The sequence below is a fragment of the Raphanus sativus genome, unplaced genomic scaffold (genome assembly GCF_000801105.2).
Source record: "Raphanus sativus cultivar WK10039 unplaced genomic scaffold, ASM80110v3 Scaffold1562, whole genome shotgun sequence".
NCBI classification, from domain to species: domain Eukaryota; kingdom Viridiplantae; phylum Streptophyta; class Magnoliopsida; order Brassicales; family Brassicaceae; genus Raphanus; species Raphanus sativus.
In genome coordinates this window covers 1-21,074 of record NW_026616871.1, presented here as the reverse complement: position 1 = coordinate 21,074, position 21,074 = coordinate 1, and the positions used below count along the sequence as shown (strand labels likewise).

Here is a 21,074-nt window from a genome sequence, read left to right as displayed (position 1 = left end):
GAGATATCGAACAATATTTGTTAAGAATATATAAGGTAACATTTCAGTGTTCGTTATATAAGTATACGGAGGAAATATATATATATTTTTTTAAAATACGGAGGAAAGATTTTTTTTTTTTTTTGAAAATACGGAAAAAAGATTAACATAATTAATTTGGCTATCTATATCATTGCATTTATATTTTTTTGTCACATATCAAGAAAAAACTCTAAAATTAAATTTGAACGAAACAAAAATTTAGGATGAAAAAAAAACAAAAATTAATTGAACAAAACCATTTAGGATGAAAAAAAAAATATTTAGGATGAGTAAGATATTAAAAAGGTAATTTTTGTTACCATGCAGATGAAACAACCACGAGTGTTAATTGAACAAATTTTTTTTTTTTAATTGAATGCACGGAACATCGACAAATCAAGAGAAGTCCGTCTTGGCGAGTGCTGATAATAGTATCCGGTCCATATAGACCGGAATGGTACATCAATGTAAACCGGAACCGAGTTTTAAGGAGGAATGAAATTAAGGCGCACGTCATACTTTGAAAAAGCGTTGGAGGTCGGCTCTTAAAAGTTAAAGCCTACGCGTGCCGTCCAATTACTCGCTCTATAAGGAAAAGAATAAAAAAGGCGAAATGACACGTGGAGAAATCTGGGATGTGGACGTGAGTGAAAGAAAAAGCTTTTGTCTCTCCAGATTTAACGACAACCAATGGATGTGTCATGAGAACCCCACACCCATCGAAACGCTTGGCTCTCAAAACATTTCGACTTCTATTTATTATTTAAAGATATTTCTTCCCTTCATTGCTTCTCCATCTTTTTTTCTTTCTTCTCTCTCGAAGTTTCATTGGATCAGAAAAAAAGAAAGGTAAAAAAGACCACTTCTTCATTGGTTAGGTTTCAGTTTCATTTCCAATATATTTTTTTTTGTTTCGATTTGGATGGTTACATTGTTAGCATTTTCAGTTTTCCTCTTAATGATTTCTATTTATCGATTCGTTCGTTAAGTGTTTTTTCTTTAAATTGTTATTTCGAGTTATGGTTTGGAGTTTATCTATAGAGATGTGTATGTTGTCGGTGAAAGACTTATAATGGTAGTAAAACTAGATGTGTTTCTTTTGGATCTGTTGTCATTGGAGGGATTGAGATTAAGTTTGTTAATTTATTTGATTCAGGTGTCTATCAACTTGGTAATTAAAAATGGCGTACGAGGAGAACTTTCAGAAAACTTCCGGACCCAAGTATGATTGTCTTTTGTTTGGTGAGTTGAGATAAAATATGAATACTTTTATTTTCAATGTTACAACATTTGATTTGTTATTGAGAAACTATGGTTTTAAAGTTTCAACTTTTTTTACTGATTATAATATTTGTATTGACTTTGATGAAACAGACATAGATGATACTCTTTACCCTTTCAGTTCTGGTCTCGCTACGCTTGTTAAAAACAACATTCAAGGTATAAAGTTCATTTCTTTCTTGCGCTTCTTCTTCTGGTCTGGAAGATTTGTTGTTCATGTTGTTGTTGTTGCCGCTGTAGAGTATATGACCCAGAAACTTGGTATTGAAGAAGATAAAGTCCAAGAACTTTGCCTTTCGCTTTACAAAATCTACGGAACAACTATGGCTGGTCTCAAGGTGTGTATCTTTTAGAGTAACTTACTTGTCTGTCTATCTATCTATGTAGTATGTACTATCGTTTCTCATGTTGATTTTTTTCAGGCTGTTGGTTATGACTTTGACTATGACGATTTCCATCGGTACTCTAACTTAACCTCCCCCTTTTTTTTATTTGCTTATCCTTTCTTTTAAAGGTGTTTTGGTACTTAAAGACTCCTTCTTTTGTTTCACAGTTTTGTTCATGGGAGATTGCCATACGCAACACTCAAGCCTGACCCTGTTCTGAGGAACATTATTCTCAGCTTGCCAATTCGCAAAGTTGTATGTGTATTTTTTACTAACCTCTTACATTTTAGTTTCCCATTCACATAAATTCTCTCATCTTCCTTTTTGTTTCACAGGTTTTCACAAATGCAGACAAGGCTCATGCAGCCAAGATCATTGGCAGGCTAGGCCTAGAGGACTGCTTTGAAAGAATCATATCTTTCGAGACTCTCAACCCAAACACCAAAACTGAATCTCCTGTTGCTGCTAGTAAAACCAGAGAGATCTTCGACATAAGCAGTTACATGGCAAATCCTGACCAAAGCGTTGAACTCCCAAAGACTCCGGTTATTTGCAAACCATCTGAAGGAGCATTCGAACAGGTTTTCAAGATGACCAACATCAATCCTCACAAGACAGTAAGAACACAATCAAAATCTCTACCTCTCTTTCGTTTTTATATTATCACTAAACCTCAAAAACTACTTGGTGGTTTTTGCAGTTGTTCTTTGATGACAGCATCCGTAACATTCAAACCGGGAAACGTGTGGGTCTCCACACCGTATGGGTAAGTAAAAGAAGCAGAGACTTATTATAAGTTTTAGAAACAGAACTTATCAGTCTCAAAGCTGACCTCTTAATCTTTCTGTATTATTCAGGTTGGGACCTCACACAAAGCTGAAGGGGTGGATATTGCACTGGAGCATATTCACAACATACGTGAAGCTTTTCCTGAACTGTGGGATGCTGCTGACGACAAAGCCGAGGAGATTAGAGCCAGGCAGAAGGTTGCCATTGAAACCATAGCTTAAAAACAAACATTTCATCTCAGCTGCTGATAGTAACACATTTCTTATCATCACTATACTCACTCTTTGAGGAGAAAAAAATAATAATAAGTGTAATCTAAAGCAAGCCTTTTATTGAGAGGAACATGGAATGTAATGAAACAAGTTGAGTTTTATTTTAATTTGATAATATAAAAAAAAATGAATGCAAACATCTTTTTAATCTCCTTTACAATGGATAAGTGCAATGATTCTAATGACATCTTTTTTTTTTTTTTATCATTCACTTGCTTTTATTCTTCCTCTCCTTTTGACATATACAACAAAAGAATCTGAATCATGATGATTCCATGCAAGGAGACAGACACCATACTAAACGGAGCATTCTCCTGAACGCTGGTGAAAACTCTCGCCATGGCTCCACCCAAGTTAATCAAACAAGTCAAGAAACTAAGCTGTGCCCAGTGCTCTTGTTTCTGAAATTCTTCCAAATCTGAGGAACTTTCGAAGACAGCAGTATCAAATACTTCGAACCATAACCAAAAGGATCAATCCGACCAGTGAAGAGAGTTGGTGCAAAAGCAAAGTACAGAACTGCTCTGACCCAAGTTGAAACAGAGAGAGGTGGTCGAGTGAAATAGTAACCACAAGCCACACCAAGATCAAAGCTTGGATCAAAAGAAACACAAGTTCACCAAAAGCTGAGAAGGAAGCTTCTTGTCAAGACAATACACGCGAGTGAGATTGTGTAACCAACCAATTCTAGCTCAAATGCAGCAACACTCAAGGCCTCTCACACTCTTTGGAGCGAAAGGACTTGTTTTCGCAGATTAGAATCCGGTTCAGTTTCAAATACCCAAAAACTAAACCAATTCAATTTCGGTTTGGTATTTAATTTTAAATTTTCAAATTGGTACGGTTTGAATCGGTTAGCTTTTACCAGTTAATTTAAACCTAAACTGTAGAGCCAATTTGGACAGAGCTTCTTCTTGTCGGAAACTGAACCTAATATAATAACGATAACACTCGATTCGATTTGTTCATCCTCTCCTCTCCGGAACCGGAAATCTCGTGTTGGTATCTGTATCGGAGAAGAAGCTACTACAATGGCGAAGAGGGAGATTAGTAGTACTTTGAGGAATCTAAAGGTTTGTGTTTTATCTCCATCGTTATGAACACATGCTTATCACATGTTATAGAGTTGATTTGGGACCAAAGTTGCAAACTGTCAGTAACGATATTGCGTTATCAATCGTGTAGCTCTTACAGTTTGTGGTTTGATGAACTTTATATATTGGTTGGTGCTGTTTGTTTCTAGTTTATGCAAAGATCTGCTGCGAAAGAGGAGAAGAAGATTGATAAAGAGCCAAATGGGAGTTTTTCTTCTCTCGGAAGTGTCGTTGCAAAGAAGTGGTTTGTTTTTTTTTTTTTGTTAATGTTTTGTTTGCTGTAGTTGTGTGTGTATGTGTTGTTTTACCCTTTGTTCATGAATCATGACATTTAACTTTTATAGTTCGTTTTTTTTTGTCAGTATCAGATATCATGTGTTTGGTTTTATTTTTATAACACGTGATTTGATGATTGATTGATGCAGTGTGGTTATAACAGACTGGGATCCTCAGCCTGGAGCCTTGTTAGGACGCATGTCGTTTCAGTCTTTCAACCCCTCCATCGAGGTTTGTTTCTGTGGCCTGAGATAGTTTACGCTTGATGTTCTTCTCCTTTTGAGCTCTCTGTAAAAATTAGACTCTTTCTTTCTTTAGAAACTGAATGAAGAAGCCACAAGCGGTCGAGAAACAGATGCTTCTGTTCCCACAAGCTCTAGCAGTAATGGAGGAAGAATGTCTTTTAGGTCTGTACCACCCTTCGATTTTATATTCCGTTTGCTTCTCAACAAATGAAGTCATTATTGATAGCAGTTGATTCTGTCACCTATTATCTGTTTCGTTTCTGTTTTTCTTTTTTTACTGTCTCTCTATAACTTGTAAAAAACTCAAAATGCATACTCTTTCAGTGAACCGAAGGTTGAGCCAAGCCGGGAAACAAACGGTGACTTGAAAAGGAAACAGTCTGAGGAACAAAACCATCCAAGCAAGTCCCCTAAGAGCAGTGACAAACCATCACCGAGCAACACAAAAGGCGGCAATGGTTTCAAGAAACCCAAGGGCAGGAACGCAGCCTGGAGCGTTTTGAAGCAACTAAAACAACCTCAAACCAAAAAGGGTTTAAATTAGCTGCCTGCAGCAACCTATTTGCAGTTAGTTCACACCGGTTCATATGTGCTTGTAGATTACTCCTTCCGCTTTGTGTTAGCTCCAGCCATTTATACGAAGGAAACAATTTTGTCTTTCCATCAAGGTTTTGAATCCATGATTACTATATGTACTTGCAGGAGAGAATAAGATTCATTCAATTCTTGCGATCAAACTGTTTCGACAATACCATTGGCAAACAAAAATAATGAAGCAATAGAGAAGTAGTAACAATTTGCAAATGATTTTTTTTTTTTTGTCTGTTAACTATTCTGAAGTTTTCCAGCAAGAGAAAATATAGACGGCTGTCTTTTCATCCCTGAAGTATCCAGAGGTTATAGCTACCGCTCAAAACGTCTTTATGGTAACGTTTCCTCACGATTTCATTAGCACTCCATCATACATTTGCTATATACATCGTTATATATTTTTTTCGTGAATCAATGTTGGGACATGCATCTAACTGCGAGAGATAAGCGGATGCTAGAAACTAGTAAACATATATTACATATCAAACTGCAAAAACAATACTGTTTTCCGATAAAAATTCCAAATTACAAATACCAAATTGCTTACAGAACATTCATCTTTTGTCTGCTAATAACATAGCATTATGTTTCACAACATTCAAAGCATATTATTATGAAGAAATATGATACATCAACAAGTCTTTCAAGTTTGTAGAGGAGCAAGCATACAAGACACACTTCAACTTCTAGCTCCTCTTCTGGTTTTGAAGAACCTCTCCTTGATTGAGATTAATTCTTTTACAACCTCACTCATTCCCAAGCGGTTTGCTGGAGACTCTTCAGAACACCCAAGTCCCACTTCTAAAACCTTTGTCAAGCACTCAGCAGCAGGGAAGCCAATTCTAAGGCCGTTGTGAAGAACCAATTCGTCTGCCACATCCAAAACTTGCTCTGGTAATGCAGACCTGATGCAGCTACAGAGCGTTAAGTCTCCTCCGAACATTTCATCGGTTGGTCGTTTTCCACTGAACATTTCGAAAATGAGAATCCCAAAGCTATACGCATCACCATGCACTGATATTTCTCCTCCCATTGCATATTCTGCACCATAAGTGAATAAACAAAAGATTGTAGCAGGAAATATACTCTCTCCCTTCCCAAAAAAAGATATCTAGAGTATTTATGCATACTAGGATATTTCCCGCGCTACGCCGCGGTTGAATTTTGTTAAAATCATTTTATACTTATATTTTTAAATATTATAAAATTAATAAATATTGTTGAAATATTATATCTTACAGATTTGAGAAAAATGATCTATATATATATATCATTAAACCTGAATATTTTATAACAAATATTTCTACATTTTGAGAAGTTACAATTCTAGAAAATGTTACTAAACATATAAAATTTATTTTGTTAGCAATGAAATAATAAACTATAATAAAAAATGATGAATATGTATATATATTAGAAGCCATGCATATCTAGTAAGACAATGCACTCCTAACTTTGGTTTTATTTTTACATTTTATGTAGTTTTAAAAATAGTAATTCTTCGTTGTGTTTGTTAACAATGTGATTGTTTTCATAAAAGAAAATAATTAAATATTATATTCTAAGGAGTAAAATTTTTGGTTTAATTTATATTAAAACATAAAAAATGATATCCCATAAAATAATTTTGAGGCCTAATAGAAAAATTCAAATCGGATATTTTTTTCTCTAAATTATGTGTTCTTTTCTGTGTGATTTTGAATAAATATCATTTCTTAATGTGACGTATATATCTTAAGATCAAATCATAACGTTTCTTTGTAAACATTTAAATTTAGTATATAATAAGAGTATATACATCTTATTGAAATACTTATTGTTAGTTTATATAGACAATATTTGTTGGAGTTAGATAACTCCTGATTTCTGTTTATAATTGTCGTTCACAACGAAAAAATACTTAATTAAATGATTAAGAAAGATTTTGAAATCAAAATCTAGGTAATTATCCGAGCGATGCTGCAGTTTTTTTAATTTTTTTAAAAATTTAATATAATTTTAAAAATATTTTGAAAATAAATAAGTACATCAATATCAATTATAAGTTTTCTTATTCTTATATTTACAATCTAACATATATTGTAATTTCTACATTTGTGTATTCGCTTGTTACTAAATACTAAAATGTTAGAGAATAAATTGGTGAAATTTGATGTGATTTAATAGCATGACAAATATTATTGTATAGTAGTTATTATTTTTGACATTACTTTTTGTTAGATTTTGGTATCTTTCTAAAAATGTAGTGTTTATGAAAATTTTTTTTTTTAATAAAGGGCATTCTTTACGAAAACTTTTTCTAGAAGAGTTTTTTTATAGCTAAAATCATTCTCTAATTTTATTATAACAGAGAGAAGAGAGGCTCAATAGTGTTGACATGTCTGATCTAATACACAATTCTAACTTTTTTGTTAGTTTCAAAGAATTCAAATGTGCATTATTTTTTCTTAACAATAGAATGGCCTTTTCAAAAAAAAAAAACCTTAACAAAGTGAAAGAAAATTCATATCTTTTTGATTTGGAGATTGTTCAAGATCCCTTTATATTCTTAATTGTTGATCTTGTTTCTTTTCATCACTTTAAATGTGCAGTCTATTTTTTAGATGACCCGAGGATAATATTTAACCATCATCATATCTCATTTTATAACTTTCGTATAAAACAATACACGCATCTCTGATCAAACCATAAGCATCCGTCACTACTCAGCCCAAGCTTAAAAAAACAACCCATGATTTTTTTTATCCTTTGTCTACTTTACAGGTTTTGGTGCAGACGTTTAGAACCAACTGGAACTATATATGAGAGTTAAATTCTGGTTTCTCAATAACTTCCGTGACACCAATCACTATGTCATGAATCTCATTTCTCAACTTTTTGAGTTGTAGCTATTGGTATATATATATTGTGCTACTGTTTTATTGCAGGGATCTATAGTCAAAACTTTTGTTCTCGTTGATGATCACTGAATACTGAACTCCACCTGACCTCTCGACTTGGTTGTTTGAAGCTTGTAAAAGATCTTATCCAGTAATGGTCATTTCTTCTTCTCCAGCTTCACATGTGATTCAAGCAAAAGAAAAAAACAGTACAATCATCATGGTTTGATTGGTTTATGGGAGTTTTCATATAAGTGAAGGAGGACCGAGTTTTCTAATGGCAGGTTCTACTTTCATCCTCACAAGTGTCCCAAACCTTGTGCATTTTGTTCCAAACTGCTATCTTCGCTTCCTCTCTTTGCAAGCTGCAAACTTTCGACAAAGAAAAACATTGAAGGATTAAAGGCTGTTCTGAGATATCCCAAGAAAAAAGGGAGCAGAACATCCAAATTTGAAGCTGTTTGGCAATGCCTAGAAAATTGCAGTCGAGTTGTTCTAGAGATGAGTGTAAGGGATTACCGTGGTTATGAAATGCTACTCTCTCAAATTGAAGTTGGTGATGAATGAGTTGTTGGACAGTTTGACGAAGTATGTGACTGCTACTTAATCTACAAAGAAATATTATGTTTCATTGATTATATGAATTATGTGTAAATCAAGATTAGGCACAGTCTCATCTTGTAGGTTTCTATTTCTACATTTGCTTTATTTTTTTTATTAGAAACATAATGCAACACCTACTTTATTAATATTTATGTTTTTCTTGTCTTTGCTATGTATTATGTCTATTTGAAAATCACCATTCTTTTAAGACACTGACATGGGTGTGGTTTCAAAACTTAAAGAGCTCATGAGGAAAACATACCTTAGTAAGCAAACAAAGGTCCGGACCTCTCACTATCTTCTTCACACCATAGGATATCATTTCTTTTTTTTTTTCTGCAGCTTGCACTAAGCAACTATATAGGACACAACACTGTCTCTTGCCTCAACCACTAATCTCTTCATCCATGTCAGTAGCACCGTGTACGCTTTCTCCTTATGCCCTGCAAAATCAAATGGGATAGGAAATCTAGACATCAAAACCCATCATCACTGTCTATGCAACACATCTCTTCCTTTCTGATTCAGAACTTAAACGAAGATAATGGGTAGACCAAGTTCTGTCGTACGTACCAAAGCCTAGATTGGGATTTCATCTGCACGGAAATAGGTAAGACCCGTTTGTTTCCTTCCTGGTACAGAGAACCGAGTTTGAATTGCTCCACGACACTGGACAGATCCTGGGAAACATTAGCACGCATAAATCAATATATAGAGATACATTTTTAAAGAACATATAAGCGTATTTGATAACTACAAACAGACAAAAGCAAAAGCAAATCAGAGGCAAAGCAAAACAGAATAAAAAAAGGTTGAGACTTTCTCTTTTAGATTGCCTCTATCGAGAAGAACCATAGATGCGAGAGGAAGAAAGAGGAGGAGTTGTGAGTATAGATCGAGTTGTGAACGTTGCTCTTCTGTTCTGAGTATAGATGCGAGAGGAGGAGTTGTGTTGATTTCGCTATGAAATCAACCGATCGTCGTCGGCCTTGATAAATCAAAGCGAAGGTTATGGAACCGATAGATCGAAGAAGGTCAAATTGAAAAAGGGGAGATTGAATGAAGTTTCTGATTGCACGAGAGCGACAATGTCGAAGAAGAGAGCGTAGAAAGATTTCTGAGGTGGAGAAACAAAATGTTCTGAGTGGTTTAAAAAGTTTTTTCATTTATTGACATGTCACTCTAATATGAATCTAAAAATCTGATGTGTCAACACCAGGAGAGGGTCTTGCTTCATTACTGTGTGGATTAAGAATATAAAGAACATTTATAATCAAATTTTTATTTACTTTTACAATACACTTTACTTTTGGAAACGAAAGGAGTATTAGCTTTCTTTATTCAAACATTACATGTGTGACATGTTTACCTGGTGCGGCATAGCCGATGCTTCCTCTGACTCCAGCTGAGCTAAGTTGGTTAATGAAGGTTTCCTGGTCGAATTTGAGAAGGATCCGAGCAAGACCAAAGTCACTAACATGGGCAGTCAGATCGTCGTCTAGAAGAACATTGCTTGGTTTAAGATCGCAATGAGCAATAGTTTCATAGCAATTAAGATGAAGATACTCCAGAACAGAAGCCACATCTATCGCTATGTTAAGCCTTTCCAAAAGTGTCAACGTTCTTGAGGGCCTAGAAATCTCTTCTGTTTCCTTTGGGTGCATCCACATATCCAAGCTTCCATTTGGCATATACTCATAGATTAGAGCTCTGAAATCATTTCCTTGGAAATCAATACTCGAACAAGCTGTCAAAAGCTTCACAAGATTACGATGTCTAATGTCTTTCAAAGATTCACATTCTGCCATAAAGCTCCTCATTACTCCACGTCTCTCCATGTTTAGAACTTTCACTGCAACAACCTTGTTCTCTGCTGGAGAAAATGCTTTAAACACAGTACCAAAGCTGCCTGACCCGATCAAATTACTCGAAGAGAAGCCATCTGTCGCATTTCGAAGATCTCCATAACTTATCATTTCATGAAAAACACCCAAGGTAGAAGGAGTTGCTTCATTAATATTTTTCTTGTTTCTGCTTTTTAACCAACAAAGAGATACTGAAGCGATGAATAAAAGCAAAAGCAAAGATATGCCCATGCTTACCCCAAACACAAGTTTCTTTCTTGAATTTCTTGGTGGTGGCAAATAACATGGTTTTAGTCGCAGTTCCAATACGCCTCCACAAAGATTTTGGTTTCCAGATACTGAGACAATCGAGGCATTTTTGAACTTTCCTTCTGTTGGCACACTTCCTTCAAAGTTGTTGAAGGATAGATTGAGATACTCCAACAAGCTAAAGTTTGCGAGATATTTAGGGATTCTTCCAGAGAGATTGTTGCTTGAGAAACCAGCAGCCTTAATACCCACCAACCCACTTATATCTGGAATGATTCCTTCAAAAGAATTTCCTTGCAGATGAAGTTCTTCCAGTGAGAGACACTTCCCCAAAGTCTCTGGGAGTTTTCCTGATAGCTTATTATGAGCAACATATAGCTTACCAAGCTTTTCAAGTCGTCCAACATCTTCTGGTAGAGAGCCGGTCAATGAATTATTTGACATGGTGAGGTAAAGAAGAGTTAAATTTTGCATAATCTGCTGAGGTATAATACCATTCAGCTTATTATTCTCGATATGCAAACTTAGCAAATAGCTACATTTACCAAGACTTGGAGGAATGATTCCTTCAAAACTATTGTTGGACAAATAGAGCTTTCCTAACCCAGTGATGTTGCCTAAAGAATATGGTATCTCTCCTGACATCCTATTTGCATGGACACTAAATACCACCAAACCTGAAAGTTTTCCAAAAGAGGATGGGATTGGTCCTTTCAATTGATTTCCGGACAAAGCTAATGTTTGTAGGCCAATGAGATTCCCAATATCATCAGGAATGCTTCCAGATATGGAATTGTATTGAAGAAATAAATGGTTGAGGTTCATTGACAGATTGGCAATGGAGGCAGGCAAGTCACCGCCAAGCCTATTGAATGCCACATTTATGCGTTGCAGTTGGGTGCAGTTAGTCAAAGCAACAAGAAATTCAAGATCTCCAGCTGAAAAACTTCCCAAAGAATTGCGATTCAAAGCTAGCATTTGCAGATCTTGTATTTTTGCTAAGCTCGGAGGAATAAATCCTGTCAGACTGTTATGCTCCATGCCCAAAAATTGAAGAGTTGAGTGTTGATGGAATTGCTCCTGTGAAAGAATTTTCTCCCATAGACAATCCTTGGAGGTTTGGTAGCAAGTTACCAAATTCTGGCCTCAGGTTGCCAGAGAAACCATTACCATAAATGTTCAAGTACTTAAGTGAGGACAAATTGTAAATTTCAGGAGGAAAAACACCAGAGAAATGATTCATGTGTAATACAAAAGCCACCATTCGAGTCAATCTAGCTATAACACCAGGAATTTCTCCTTCCATATTGTTTACACCAAACGAAAGTCCTTCGAGGGATGTCAGGTTTCCTAGAGATACAGGGATTTTTCCTTTCAGGTTGTTTTTACCAAGGTCTAAATTAACAAGCCTCGTCAAAGATCCTAGTTCAGAAGGAAGACCTTGTTCAAGATGATTTGAAATTATAGCAATGTTCAACAATCTAGAACAGTTGAATAGGCTGACTTGGAATCCCTCCGTTGAGGAAATTATATGACATATTCAAATGCTCAAGTCTAAACAAGTTTCCCAGCTCTTGAGGGATGGTTCCACCAAAAGAGTTATCAGTGAGATTAAGTGATATGAGAAATGAAAGATTACCAATAAATGGTGATATCACTCCACCCAATTGGAATCCTCCGAGGTCCAAATCAGTAACTCTCTCGTGGCCGCATGTAACCCCCGTCCATTTGCAGAGAGGGTACGAGTTGTTCCATGAAGACAGCAAACCTTTTTTCTCCTCAGAAACTTTAGACTTGAACTTGAGTAATGCTTGCTTGTCACTTTCATGGTTATTCCCGAATGCTTCAAGTAACATGAGAGCACTGAAAGAAAGGAAAAGAAAGAGTTTCATGCTTCTCATATTTTGCAGGAAATTAGTGCAAAAAGATGAGAAAGATGAATGATGAATATCTTCCAAAACGTTAATTATTGGGCTATTACCTTTCACACTGATCCATTCAAATATAGAAGACTTTTCAGATAAGGTCAAAATTAAAAGGACAAGCAATTCTGAAATATCTGAAAGCAATAGGAGCAAGTACAGTACCCAAGAGAAGTTGTGAGTAGTCGTTAGTGGAAAAGTCTCTTTGGATTTATTTCGCTTGATTTCGTTTATTACGGTTTGCAATAAAAAAAATATGTAAGATACATTTTAATTTTAAAGGTATAAGTAGAAGTAAATGTATACTTCAATCTTAGCAAAAGTATATCTAAGAAAATAATAAATAGAATTTTTTTTTTTTTTACATTACATCTATCTATTCTACATGATCATATGAGGGCTAGATTTAGTAATTCTGCTAGCATTTTGAGCAAGAAATAACATGAGTGAGTCTGAAGAAATAGGCTACAAAGAGAAAACGTTTCTATAGAGTTACACCTTTATGAATCTTTTGAATGTTACAGAAGTTTTCTAGTTTGGACCTCGGAGGATTCCAACTAGATGTAAATGTAAAAAAAACGTTTCTATTTTACATGCAAATGACTCTTCTAAGATCCCTTTTGTAATAAATACACAATTGAGAAGCGTCCCAAAAACTTGGAATGCGATCTCTCCCTGGCCGTTAAACAAGGTATATCCTGCCGTTTATCGATTTTTCTACCCAATGGTGACGCAGAGTTCTGAAGCAGGAAGACAAAACCAAACCATTTTGTTAAGAAAGCTACAGTGGGCGACACTATCTAAGATAATGGGATAGAGTTCTTTTTTACTTCTGTGACAAAAAAAAGAGTTCTTTTTTTACATCAACTTTGGTACGGAACTCAAAGAGGTGCATTGCATTCACAGACATGACAGTCGGCTTTGTGAGCTGATGGGTTTGATTGATCCGATCTAACAAACACAAAAAAAAAACTCATCAAAACTCAAAAACCAGAGGATTTTTAGAGCAAAACTAGTTGTGATCTTTCTCTTAACTCAACTCTGTCAAACATGCTATCGAAGGCTTTCCATTGTAATAAGCATCCCTCCCCTAATTCATTATTTCCAAATCACAAAAAAAAACGAATCAATTAACCCATTAGAGACGAACTTCAAGAACACCAAAAAAAAACAGAGTTGCGGTAAGGCATACTTGTAGATAAAGAGCTTCAAGAGACCTTCCTCACGTAAGGAGGGCTGGTGAAGTGAAACCACCTCCAATGTACCTTCTGGTGGAGATCCAGAAAGGAACTTCCTGCTCTGTTGATCAACCTGGAAAGCTCAACGATCGAAGAAGAGCCAATATACCTTCTGTTTAGTTGATATACAAAAATCATATCATAGTTGTTATCGAAGTTTCCAAAAACAATGCGTCTGCCGGGAGTCGAACCCGGGTCTATTGCTTGGAAGGCAATTATCCTAACCGTTGGACTACAGACGCTTGATGCCTCACATTCATGTTATACTATAGAAACTATGGTGTTATGATGTTATCTACTTTTTATGTTGCTTCCTTTGGCAATTGAATTCCTGGGCTTTTTTTTTTTTTTTTAAATTCCTGGGCATTGATTGTTAGACAACGAATAAAATAGAACCAACCCTGACGCAGGTAACATTTTTCCGTATGTTCCAAAAGAATTAGACCTTGGGGAATAAGTCATCTTCTGTGACGAAAACGCATTTGAAATAAGAACAAAAAAAAGAAGCAAGCAGAACTATTCTCGTTAACCATAATAATTGCAAGTGTTAAATCTCAACAGTCATCTTTTTCGTTTGTTATTAAACAATAGTTTGCTTCCTTCATCTTTGCTTTTTTTGCTTTACCTCATCGTTCTCTAGCTCTCCAATACCATATCCTCCAAAAAATGCTAGGTGAATACTAAGCAAGCATCGCTCAGTTAAATAGCTCTTACCATCTTAGTTTACGTTACAGTACAGCTTTACTTAAATCATGTGAACACTAAAGCAAGGAGCATCGCCAGTTAAATAGCTCTACCATCTCCGTCAATGCTACAAATCATGGAACAATCTAAAATCACCACCGAGACATCATCCTCTCTACAACGACAGTTTACTTGGGTTTCTGGTCGTGACAGCGGTAAAGGCAGCGCACCAATCTCGTCTCACTGAATCTTGAACCTTGTCGTCCCCAACAAAAGGCGACCAAGCTTCATCTCCTGAGTTCGCCATAGACCAGCTTACCTTCTCCGGTGCATTCTCAAAATCAAAGTTCAATGGCCGTGGTGGTGGTGGCGGCTGCTCTTTAGCTTTTCTGCTGGATTTATTTCTTCTTTGGCCTTCCAAATCCTGCAAAAACAAGATCCCATATTAAACACGAGTTTAATAAAAAAAAACGGCCGTGAAAGGTTCAAACTTTAAAGCGTGTTAACTCACGTCTGGATTGAAATCTGCTTTCTTGCTTCCTTTCTTAGGGGTGGTTCCATGTTCCAAGTAGTACAGCACTTCGGTCCTGGACCTAAACCTACGCCCTGTGACTGGTTCGTAATAGTACTGCAAACACATATTACTCAAAGTTACTGCTAATCACATAAACACGATTAACACGACCTATGTACTCTTTCTACTACAAGAACACACTTCACACTATGAACGGTTTTGAGCAACACTGTAGCAGCGACGAATCGGTATTCTAAGCTAAACAGAACAACAGCAACCAGAGAATCTTCAATGTGAACGGTTTTGAGCTACAAGACAGGAGTAATGTAGAAGAGATTTCATATGTACCTTATCCACCGAACCAGCTGTAGCACCGGAGGTTCGAACCTTATCTTCGACTCTCCAACCATCAGGCAACCAACTGTCTAACGGCGCCGAACGCTTCCTCGACTTCGACTCCGATTGTTGAGCCGAGTTATCCGGCGGTGGATTCACCTGTTCTGTACCGTTCGACATTCCGCTTCCTCCTTGATTCGGTCGCCTGCTTCGCACTACTTACTAGGGTTCCGTCACCGGCGCGAGGAGGATGCTTCAAAAAATAATTATTGTTTAATTTAATGTGTGTTCTGGGTTTCCAATTCGGTTTAGGTAAAACCGAAATCGAATGTAAAACTAGAATTTATTTAACCAGTAACTTAGTATCCGTATTACTACGCCATACTATACCGAACCGTACTTATTTCACCTCGAAGTTACGTATCTCGGTTGACAAACTAAATTCACCTTAATCCGTTAAATCTTAGCTTCTTTTCTCATTTAATGACATCTAAATCGCACCCATTAAATCGAGAAAAACTGGATTAGCTGCTGAGTTGAAACAAATAACGCATACTATGATGTCACATTTTCATATACTTACACCAACGTTATATATGGAACATGCTTGTTTGCTTTTTCGAATAAAATGTATCACAATTGTATTACTACAGTAGAATCTCTTCGAGAAAACGTGACATATTCTGAATTCTCAATTGATTTGTAATTTTTCGGTATGCTAACTGAGTTAGTTAGGTTTTGGGTTCAATAAATGTGTTTTAGACGTTTTCAAAATGAAAACGTTAAGATTTAACGGATAAGATGAATCTTTAATCTGTTTACTACTCCCTCCGTCCCACTTTAAGTGGAGTTTTAGGGAAATTTTTTTGTTTCATTTTAAGTGATGTTTTCAAGTTTCTAGGTAAAAAATAAATGCATTTTAATATTTTTAATTATTTATATTTTGTAGTATAATTGTTTATTGGTTGAAATTACTTTAATCATTATTGTTTTTAGGTAAACGAGAAAAATAGAATAAAAGTTTGTAATTTCTTAATCAACGTGTAAAAACTTCAAAACTCACTTATTTTGGAACAGAGGGAGTACTTACGATATCCTTTCTTTAATGAGCACAAACAGCATTTCCAACATGTTTGGGCAACAAGCCAACAACGTTACGACAGTGGAAATGCATACCATACTCCACGATCGCTGTCAGATTTGTGGCAAACAAGAACACTCGGCCAAGCATTGTTCTTAGCTTCATTATTTAGCATCAGTTCTCCTTTTTTGCCAATACCATCACCGCCACGTGCAATTCTTACCAAAATTTCCTCGAGCTTCTACATTAATCACCGGATTCTTGACACTGTTGCAACATCAGTTCCTAACAATCTTTCGCTCCAACAACAATAGCAGAGAATGGAAGATCAGAAGCTATGTCGACCAACCTAATGATTTGGCATATCAGTTATGGTTTTTTATCACTAATAAACTGAAAGATCTATTGTCTTTATTTTTGAAGAGTTGCTTGATAAATTCCCTAAATCTGCTAGCACAATGGGTGAGGCAAATTTTGAAAGTTGGGTTTGCATAGGAGAAAAATATCAATAGAAATTAAGTATTACTTTGACAAATAGTGTACTCAAAATCAAAAAGAATATAAAAAGAAATAAATTGGTGATGAATAATTTAATGAAGAAAATTGATTTTTTTTTCTTTTAGTTCAGTTGCTTCAAATCAAAATTACAAAGAACAATTTGGGTGAAGAAATGTTAATAAAAAAAACCGGCAATTGGTAGTAGGCTGTAAAAAAGAAGCTCAAATGTGTTTTTATCTTTTACTCCGATCTTCCTTTGGTGCTTTTATGAAGTGTGATTAGAAGCACTTCCTATGCACAATTGATGGTCCTGATTCATCATATTCTGCCTTTGCAATCCACATCTGTAAAAATTTCAAACACAGAATGTTTATATCGGAGACAAAATGTTATAATTATTAATATTGAGATCGAATAGAAAATGTTAGTTAAGTTATGATTTCACCTGCTGGAAAGTACTAAGTGAAGCCAATATAGAACCACCAATCCAAACACTGTACTTCCTCTCAGGTGGAGCCACGACCTTAATCTTCATACTACTTGGAGCCAAAGCCGTAATCTCTTTGCTCATTCTATCACCAATGCCACCAAACATTGTGGTTCCACCACTTAGCACAATGTTGCCATACAAATCTTTTCTAATATCCACATCACATTTCATGATAGAGTTATATGTGGTTTCATGGATTCCTGGATTTTCCATCCCGATCATTGACGGCTGAAACAGAACTTCTGGACACCTGAACCGCTCTGCACCAATGGTTATCACTTGTCCATCAGGAAGCTCGAAGCTTTTTTCTACAGAAGAACTTGTATTGGAAGTCTCTAGCTCTTGTTCATAGTCTAGAGCAATGTAAGAGAGCTTTTCTTTCATGTCCCTAACGATTTCACGCTCAGCAGTTGTGGTGAAAGAGTAACCGCGCTCTGTTAGAATTTTCATGAGGTAGTCCGTGAGGTCACGCCCCGCTAGATCAAGACGTAGGATTGCGTGTGGGAGAGCATAACCCTCGTAGATCGGTACAGTGTGGCTCACACCATCTCCAGAGTCCAATACAATACCTAATAAAATATTTTGCAAAAGGACCATGAAATTTTTCAAATGGAAATGATACCAAATTTTCTTTAAATCTAGTAGTATGTAACAATGTTTTAACCAAACCAAAACAGAGTTTAATGCAGATGAAACAAATAAAAATTATCTTTTATTTTGATGCTACTTTTGGATATCTAAAATTATTCGGAAGGTATATGAAATCAATTTAATTTTTTTAAAAAAAATTGTTTATAGTTTATCATCCAAAATAAATTTGGTTCCAGCTCAAGCAAGGTTTTCATAAACCGAAAAAACAAACTAAACCGAAAAAAAAAACGAATGCTTAGACTTAGTAACAATCAATACTGAATCAATTGAACGCAAAGCTAATAAATGAAGCATTGCAAATGTTCGAAAGGAATGTAGTATGTGATACTAACCAGTTGTACGGCCACTAGCGTAGAGTGACAAAACAGCTTGAATGGCAACATACATAGCAGGAGTGTTGAATGTTTCAAACATGATCTGAGTCATCTTCTCACGGTTAGCCTTGGGATTAAGTGGAGCTTCGGTTAAGAGAACCGGATGTTCTTCAGGGGCAACACGAAGCTCGTTATAGAAAGTGTGATGCCAAATTTTCTCCATATCATCCCAATTGTTGACGATACCATGCTCAATAGGGTACTTGAGAGTCAAGATACCACGTTTTGACTGAGCCTCGTCTCCAACATAAGCATCTTTTTGTCCCATCCCAACCATAACACCCGTGTGACGAGGACGGCCAACAATGCTCGGGAAAACCGCTCTTGGTGCATCATCACCTGCAAATCCGGCCTAAACACATATCTTACTATTAGTACGTATTTTATACTCCCTCTATTTTTTTAAAGATGTATGTTTTGGTGTTTTCACACATATTAAAAAAACACATTAACTATACATCATTTTTAGAAATTATCAAATTCCAATGCATTTTAACCAATAGTCTTTCAATAAATTCAATCAATTTTATTGAAATTTGCAATTTTTGTATAAGAAACACAAAAATACATTTTTGTGAAACAATTTATTTTTCTAAAACATCTATTTTTTAAGTACATAGTCATGTAACACATATCATCTAGAGAAACGTTACCTTAACCATTCCAGTTCCATTGTCACAAACAAGCGGTTGAATGTCTTCCCCGTCGGCCATCCTTCAATCACAAAAATGGATCCTGAAACGCCTCGTCCCTGAATGGGTTCAGAATTTCTGAATAGAACAAAGGAGCTTCTCGTTATATCGCTCCAATGCAAACAGTTCTTGGCCGTTAGTTTTTAGCTGGAACCTATATGTAAGAGTGTGACAACACGTGTTCGCCTATTTTGGGTAAGGGAATATTTTACAGCCTAACCTGAACGAGAATGGCCGTTTTAGTCCTGGTTCGCCGGAAGAATCGGGTTAGCGGATACTCGTTGTTGAATAGGGAAATATGGATCATTGAGCCGTGAGATTATTAAGATGATAACCGTGACGTAACAAATAACCACATTCATGTGTCATGGGCTTATACTTATTTTTGCTATGGTTCTTGAAATTGGCATCTTTGTATTCTGTTGTTGTTTGTCTGCATGTTTAATTATTAATTATGACAGAGCATTAGAAGATGTTATAAAAACATCATTATTGCTTAGAACCTCTAATAATTCCAATAAAAATGCAAAATAAATTTAGTTACAAAATAAATTTAATATATTAATATTAAACAAAAACTATATTAATATTTTAATATAATTTAGTATTTTAAATAAATTTAATAATTTTTCAAACAAAAACTATATTAATATTTTAATATAATTTAGTTACAAAATAAATTTAAGTTATTTAAAAAAATTAAACTAGTATGTGTAAATACACATCTCGTAGAATTTCTCCAAAAAAAAACTCATTTAAAATTCCTTCTTCACTTCGTCTCTTACTTTTTAATTAATTTCTTTTTTATGCTTGTATTATAATTCCCATAAAAATGCTAACTCACACATTTATTTTCTGGTCCACTACAGTCCCATTATCAAACAAAACACATATACTTTATTCAAGGATTACCAAACAAATCATAGTTAATTATGGTAAAGTTGGGCTCTAGTATCCAACGCGAATTTTGAAATTGTAACTAAGATGAGGCCAACGATGTTGACGTGTGTTCTCGGACCCCTTCGCTTTTCCTGTCTCTTTGAGTTTGGTTCTTCCTTCACGTGTCGCCATGTTTCCAGTTGTCATAGAATACGTTATACGTACGTATATACGTATGACAGCAATGTTTAATGTATTCTACTAATATACTAATTGACTAATTGTATATAGATACGTATGCTTACATTTTTTCAAGCGCATAAGTATGTATATGTACTTTAGCATAATACATTTTGAGTTGCTCTTTATACATACATGGTTTATACATCCAGAAGAATTCATTTGTTGCGAAGTTAAAAGATATTTCATTCTAAATACATGTAACGATAATTGTTTGTCTACATGTTCCATACACTTAAAGTGCTTTACTCATCTGGGTAGTAGCTTTGAATTACTTGTCGTACAATATATTCAAGCATACGCATTTTAAACCCCGTTTTTGTCATAGTGATTGAAATTGATAGATTTTCTGACGAGAAAAAACGTCGCTCACCAGTAATAAAGTATTTTGACAAGTAGTAATGTGGTCCAACAAAACCTTTTGGCATAAACAATGCCTTTAACTGAAAACTAGTCGAGGTTCAGATTATGATTACTAATGAAACAAACCTTTCGGCGATACATCGCATGATGCCATGAATTTTTCTAGTTCAGACAACACAAAAGTCAAAATGTATACAATTTTCCTCTTTTCTTACAAGCTTATATAATCCATTCAAGTAGTCTAAATATATACAGTGTCATGTTTTATTTGCATCTTTTATCAAGTAGAAAGCATCAAAATCTAATATATATATATATTAAAAGATAAACATTACAACCTTTGAACTATAACACGTGCCATCACAAAAATTTAATTTCAAAATCTTTAGAAAAATAAGTTAATTCATCTAAAGTCTAAAAATATAGTATATTTTTCATTAACCTAATTATATAATGAATTATTAATTTAAAAATATTCCTCATTATTTCCTTAAATAGAACATATGGAATTACCTAATCTGTTCAAAATATATATGATAATTAAAGATTTTAAATAATAAA

The 21,074-nt window shown here is 35.2% G+C and overlaps 4 protein-coding genes, 1 long non-coding RNA gene, 1 other non-coding gene and 2 pseudogenes across 7 annotated transcripts; 2 read left to right on the top strand and 6 right to left on the bottom strand.

Moving 5' to 3' along the window:
• The first annotated feature begins 739 nt into the window (after window positions 1-739).
• Window positions 740-2,901, top strand: LOC130494435 (uncharacterized). Of its 2 annotated transcripts, none has more exons than XM_056999039.1 (9): window positions 740-870; window positions 1,178-1,263; window positions 1,396-1,461; window positions 1,543-1,640; window positions 1,725-1,762; window positions 1,856-1,943; window positions 2,024-2,305; window positions 2,389-2,454; window positions 2,546-2,901. In XM_056999039.1, exons 2-9 carry the CDS (start codon window positions 1,203-1,205, stop codon window positions 2,696-2,698), a joined length of 852 nt encoding a protein of 283 aa, XP_056855019.1. In that variant the 5' UTR covers window positions 740-870; window positions 1,178-1,202; the 3' UTR covers window positions 2,699-2,901. The 2 variants fall into 2 exon arrangements, with proteins under 2 accessions (XP_056855019.1, XP_056855020.1); XM_056999040.1 differs by lacking the exon at window positions 740-870 and adding an exon at window positions 1,073-1,096.
• Window positions 2,902-2,964: 63 nt separating this feature from the next.
• Window positions 2,965-3,718, bottom strand: LOC108845538 (mannose-P-dolichol utilization defect 1 protein homolog 1-like; annotated as a pseudogene).
• On the top strand, window positions 3,053-5,143 carry LOC108848067 (uncharacterized). Its single transcript, XM_018621475.2, has 5 exons — window positions 3,053-3,822; window positions 3,993-4,087; window positions 4,269-4,350; window positions 4,438-4,526; window positions 4,689-5,143. The coding sequence occupies exons 1-5, from the start codon at window positions 3,781-3,783 to the stop codon at window positions 4,906-4,908; spliced, it is 528 nt and encodes a 175-aa protein (XP_018476977.1). The 5' UTR covers window positions 3,053-3,780; the 3' UTR covers window positions 4,909-5,143.
• A 168-nt stretch (window positions 5,144-5,311) lies between these two features.
• On the bottom strand, window positions 5,312-12,499 carry LOC130504417 (probable LRR receptor-like serine/threonine-protein kinase At3g47570; annotated as a pseudogene).
• Window positions 7,758-9,561, bottom strand: LOC130504418 (uncharacterized). Its single transcript, XR_008941252.1, has 4 exons — window positions 9,011-9,561; window positions 8,700-8,880; window positions 8,354-8,442; window positions 7,758-8,206 (listed from the first exon to the last, which is right to left on the bottom strand). It is a non-coding gene; the product is annotated as an uncharacterized LOC130504418 (long non-coding RNA).
• Window positions 12,500-13,881: 1,382 nt separating the features above from the next.
• TRNAG-UCC (transfer RNA glycine (anticodon UCC)) lies at window positions 13,882-13,953 on the bottom strand. The gene has a single exon. It is a non-coding gene; the product is annotated as a tRNA-Gly (tRNA).
• Window positions 13,954-14,288: 335 nt separating this feature from the next.
• LOC108846466 (methyl-CpG-binding domain-containing protein 6) lies at window positions 14,289-15,493 on the bottom strand. Its single transcript, XM_018619694.2, has 3 exons — window positions 15,258-15,493; window positions 14,907-15,023; window positions 14,289-14,819 (listed from the first exon to the last, which is right to left on the bottom strand). The coding sequence occupies exons 1-3, from the start codon at window positions 15,423-15,425 to the stop codon at window positions 14,571-14,573; spliced, it is 534 nt and encodes a 177-aa protein (XP_018475196.1). The 5' UTR covers window positions 15,426-15,493; the 3' UTR covers window positions 14,289-14,570.
• Window positions 15,494-16,905: 1,412 nt separating this feature from the next.
• Window positions 16,906-19,153, bottom strand: LOC130494433 (actin-12). The gene is made up of 4 exons (XM_056999038.1): window positions 18,993-19,153; window positions 18,298-18,691; window positions 17,270-17,883; window positions 16,906-17,168 (listed from the first exon to the last, which is right to left on the bottom strand). Exons 1-4 carry the CDS (start codon window positions 19,050-19,052, stop codon window positions 17,103-17,105), a joined length of 1,134 nt encoding a protein of 377 aa, XP_056855018.1. The 5' UTR covers window positions 19,053-19,153; the 3' UTR covers window positions 16,906-17,102.
• Between the last annotated feature and the right edge of the window lie 1,921 nt (window positions 19,154-21,074).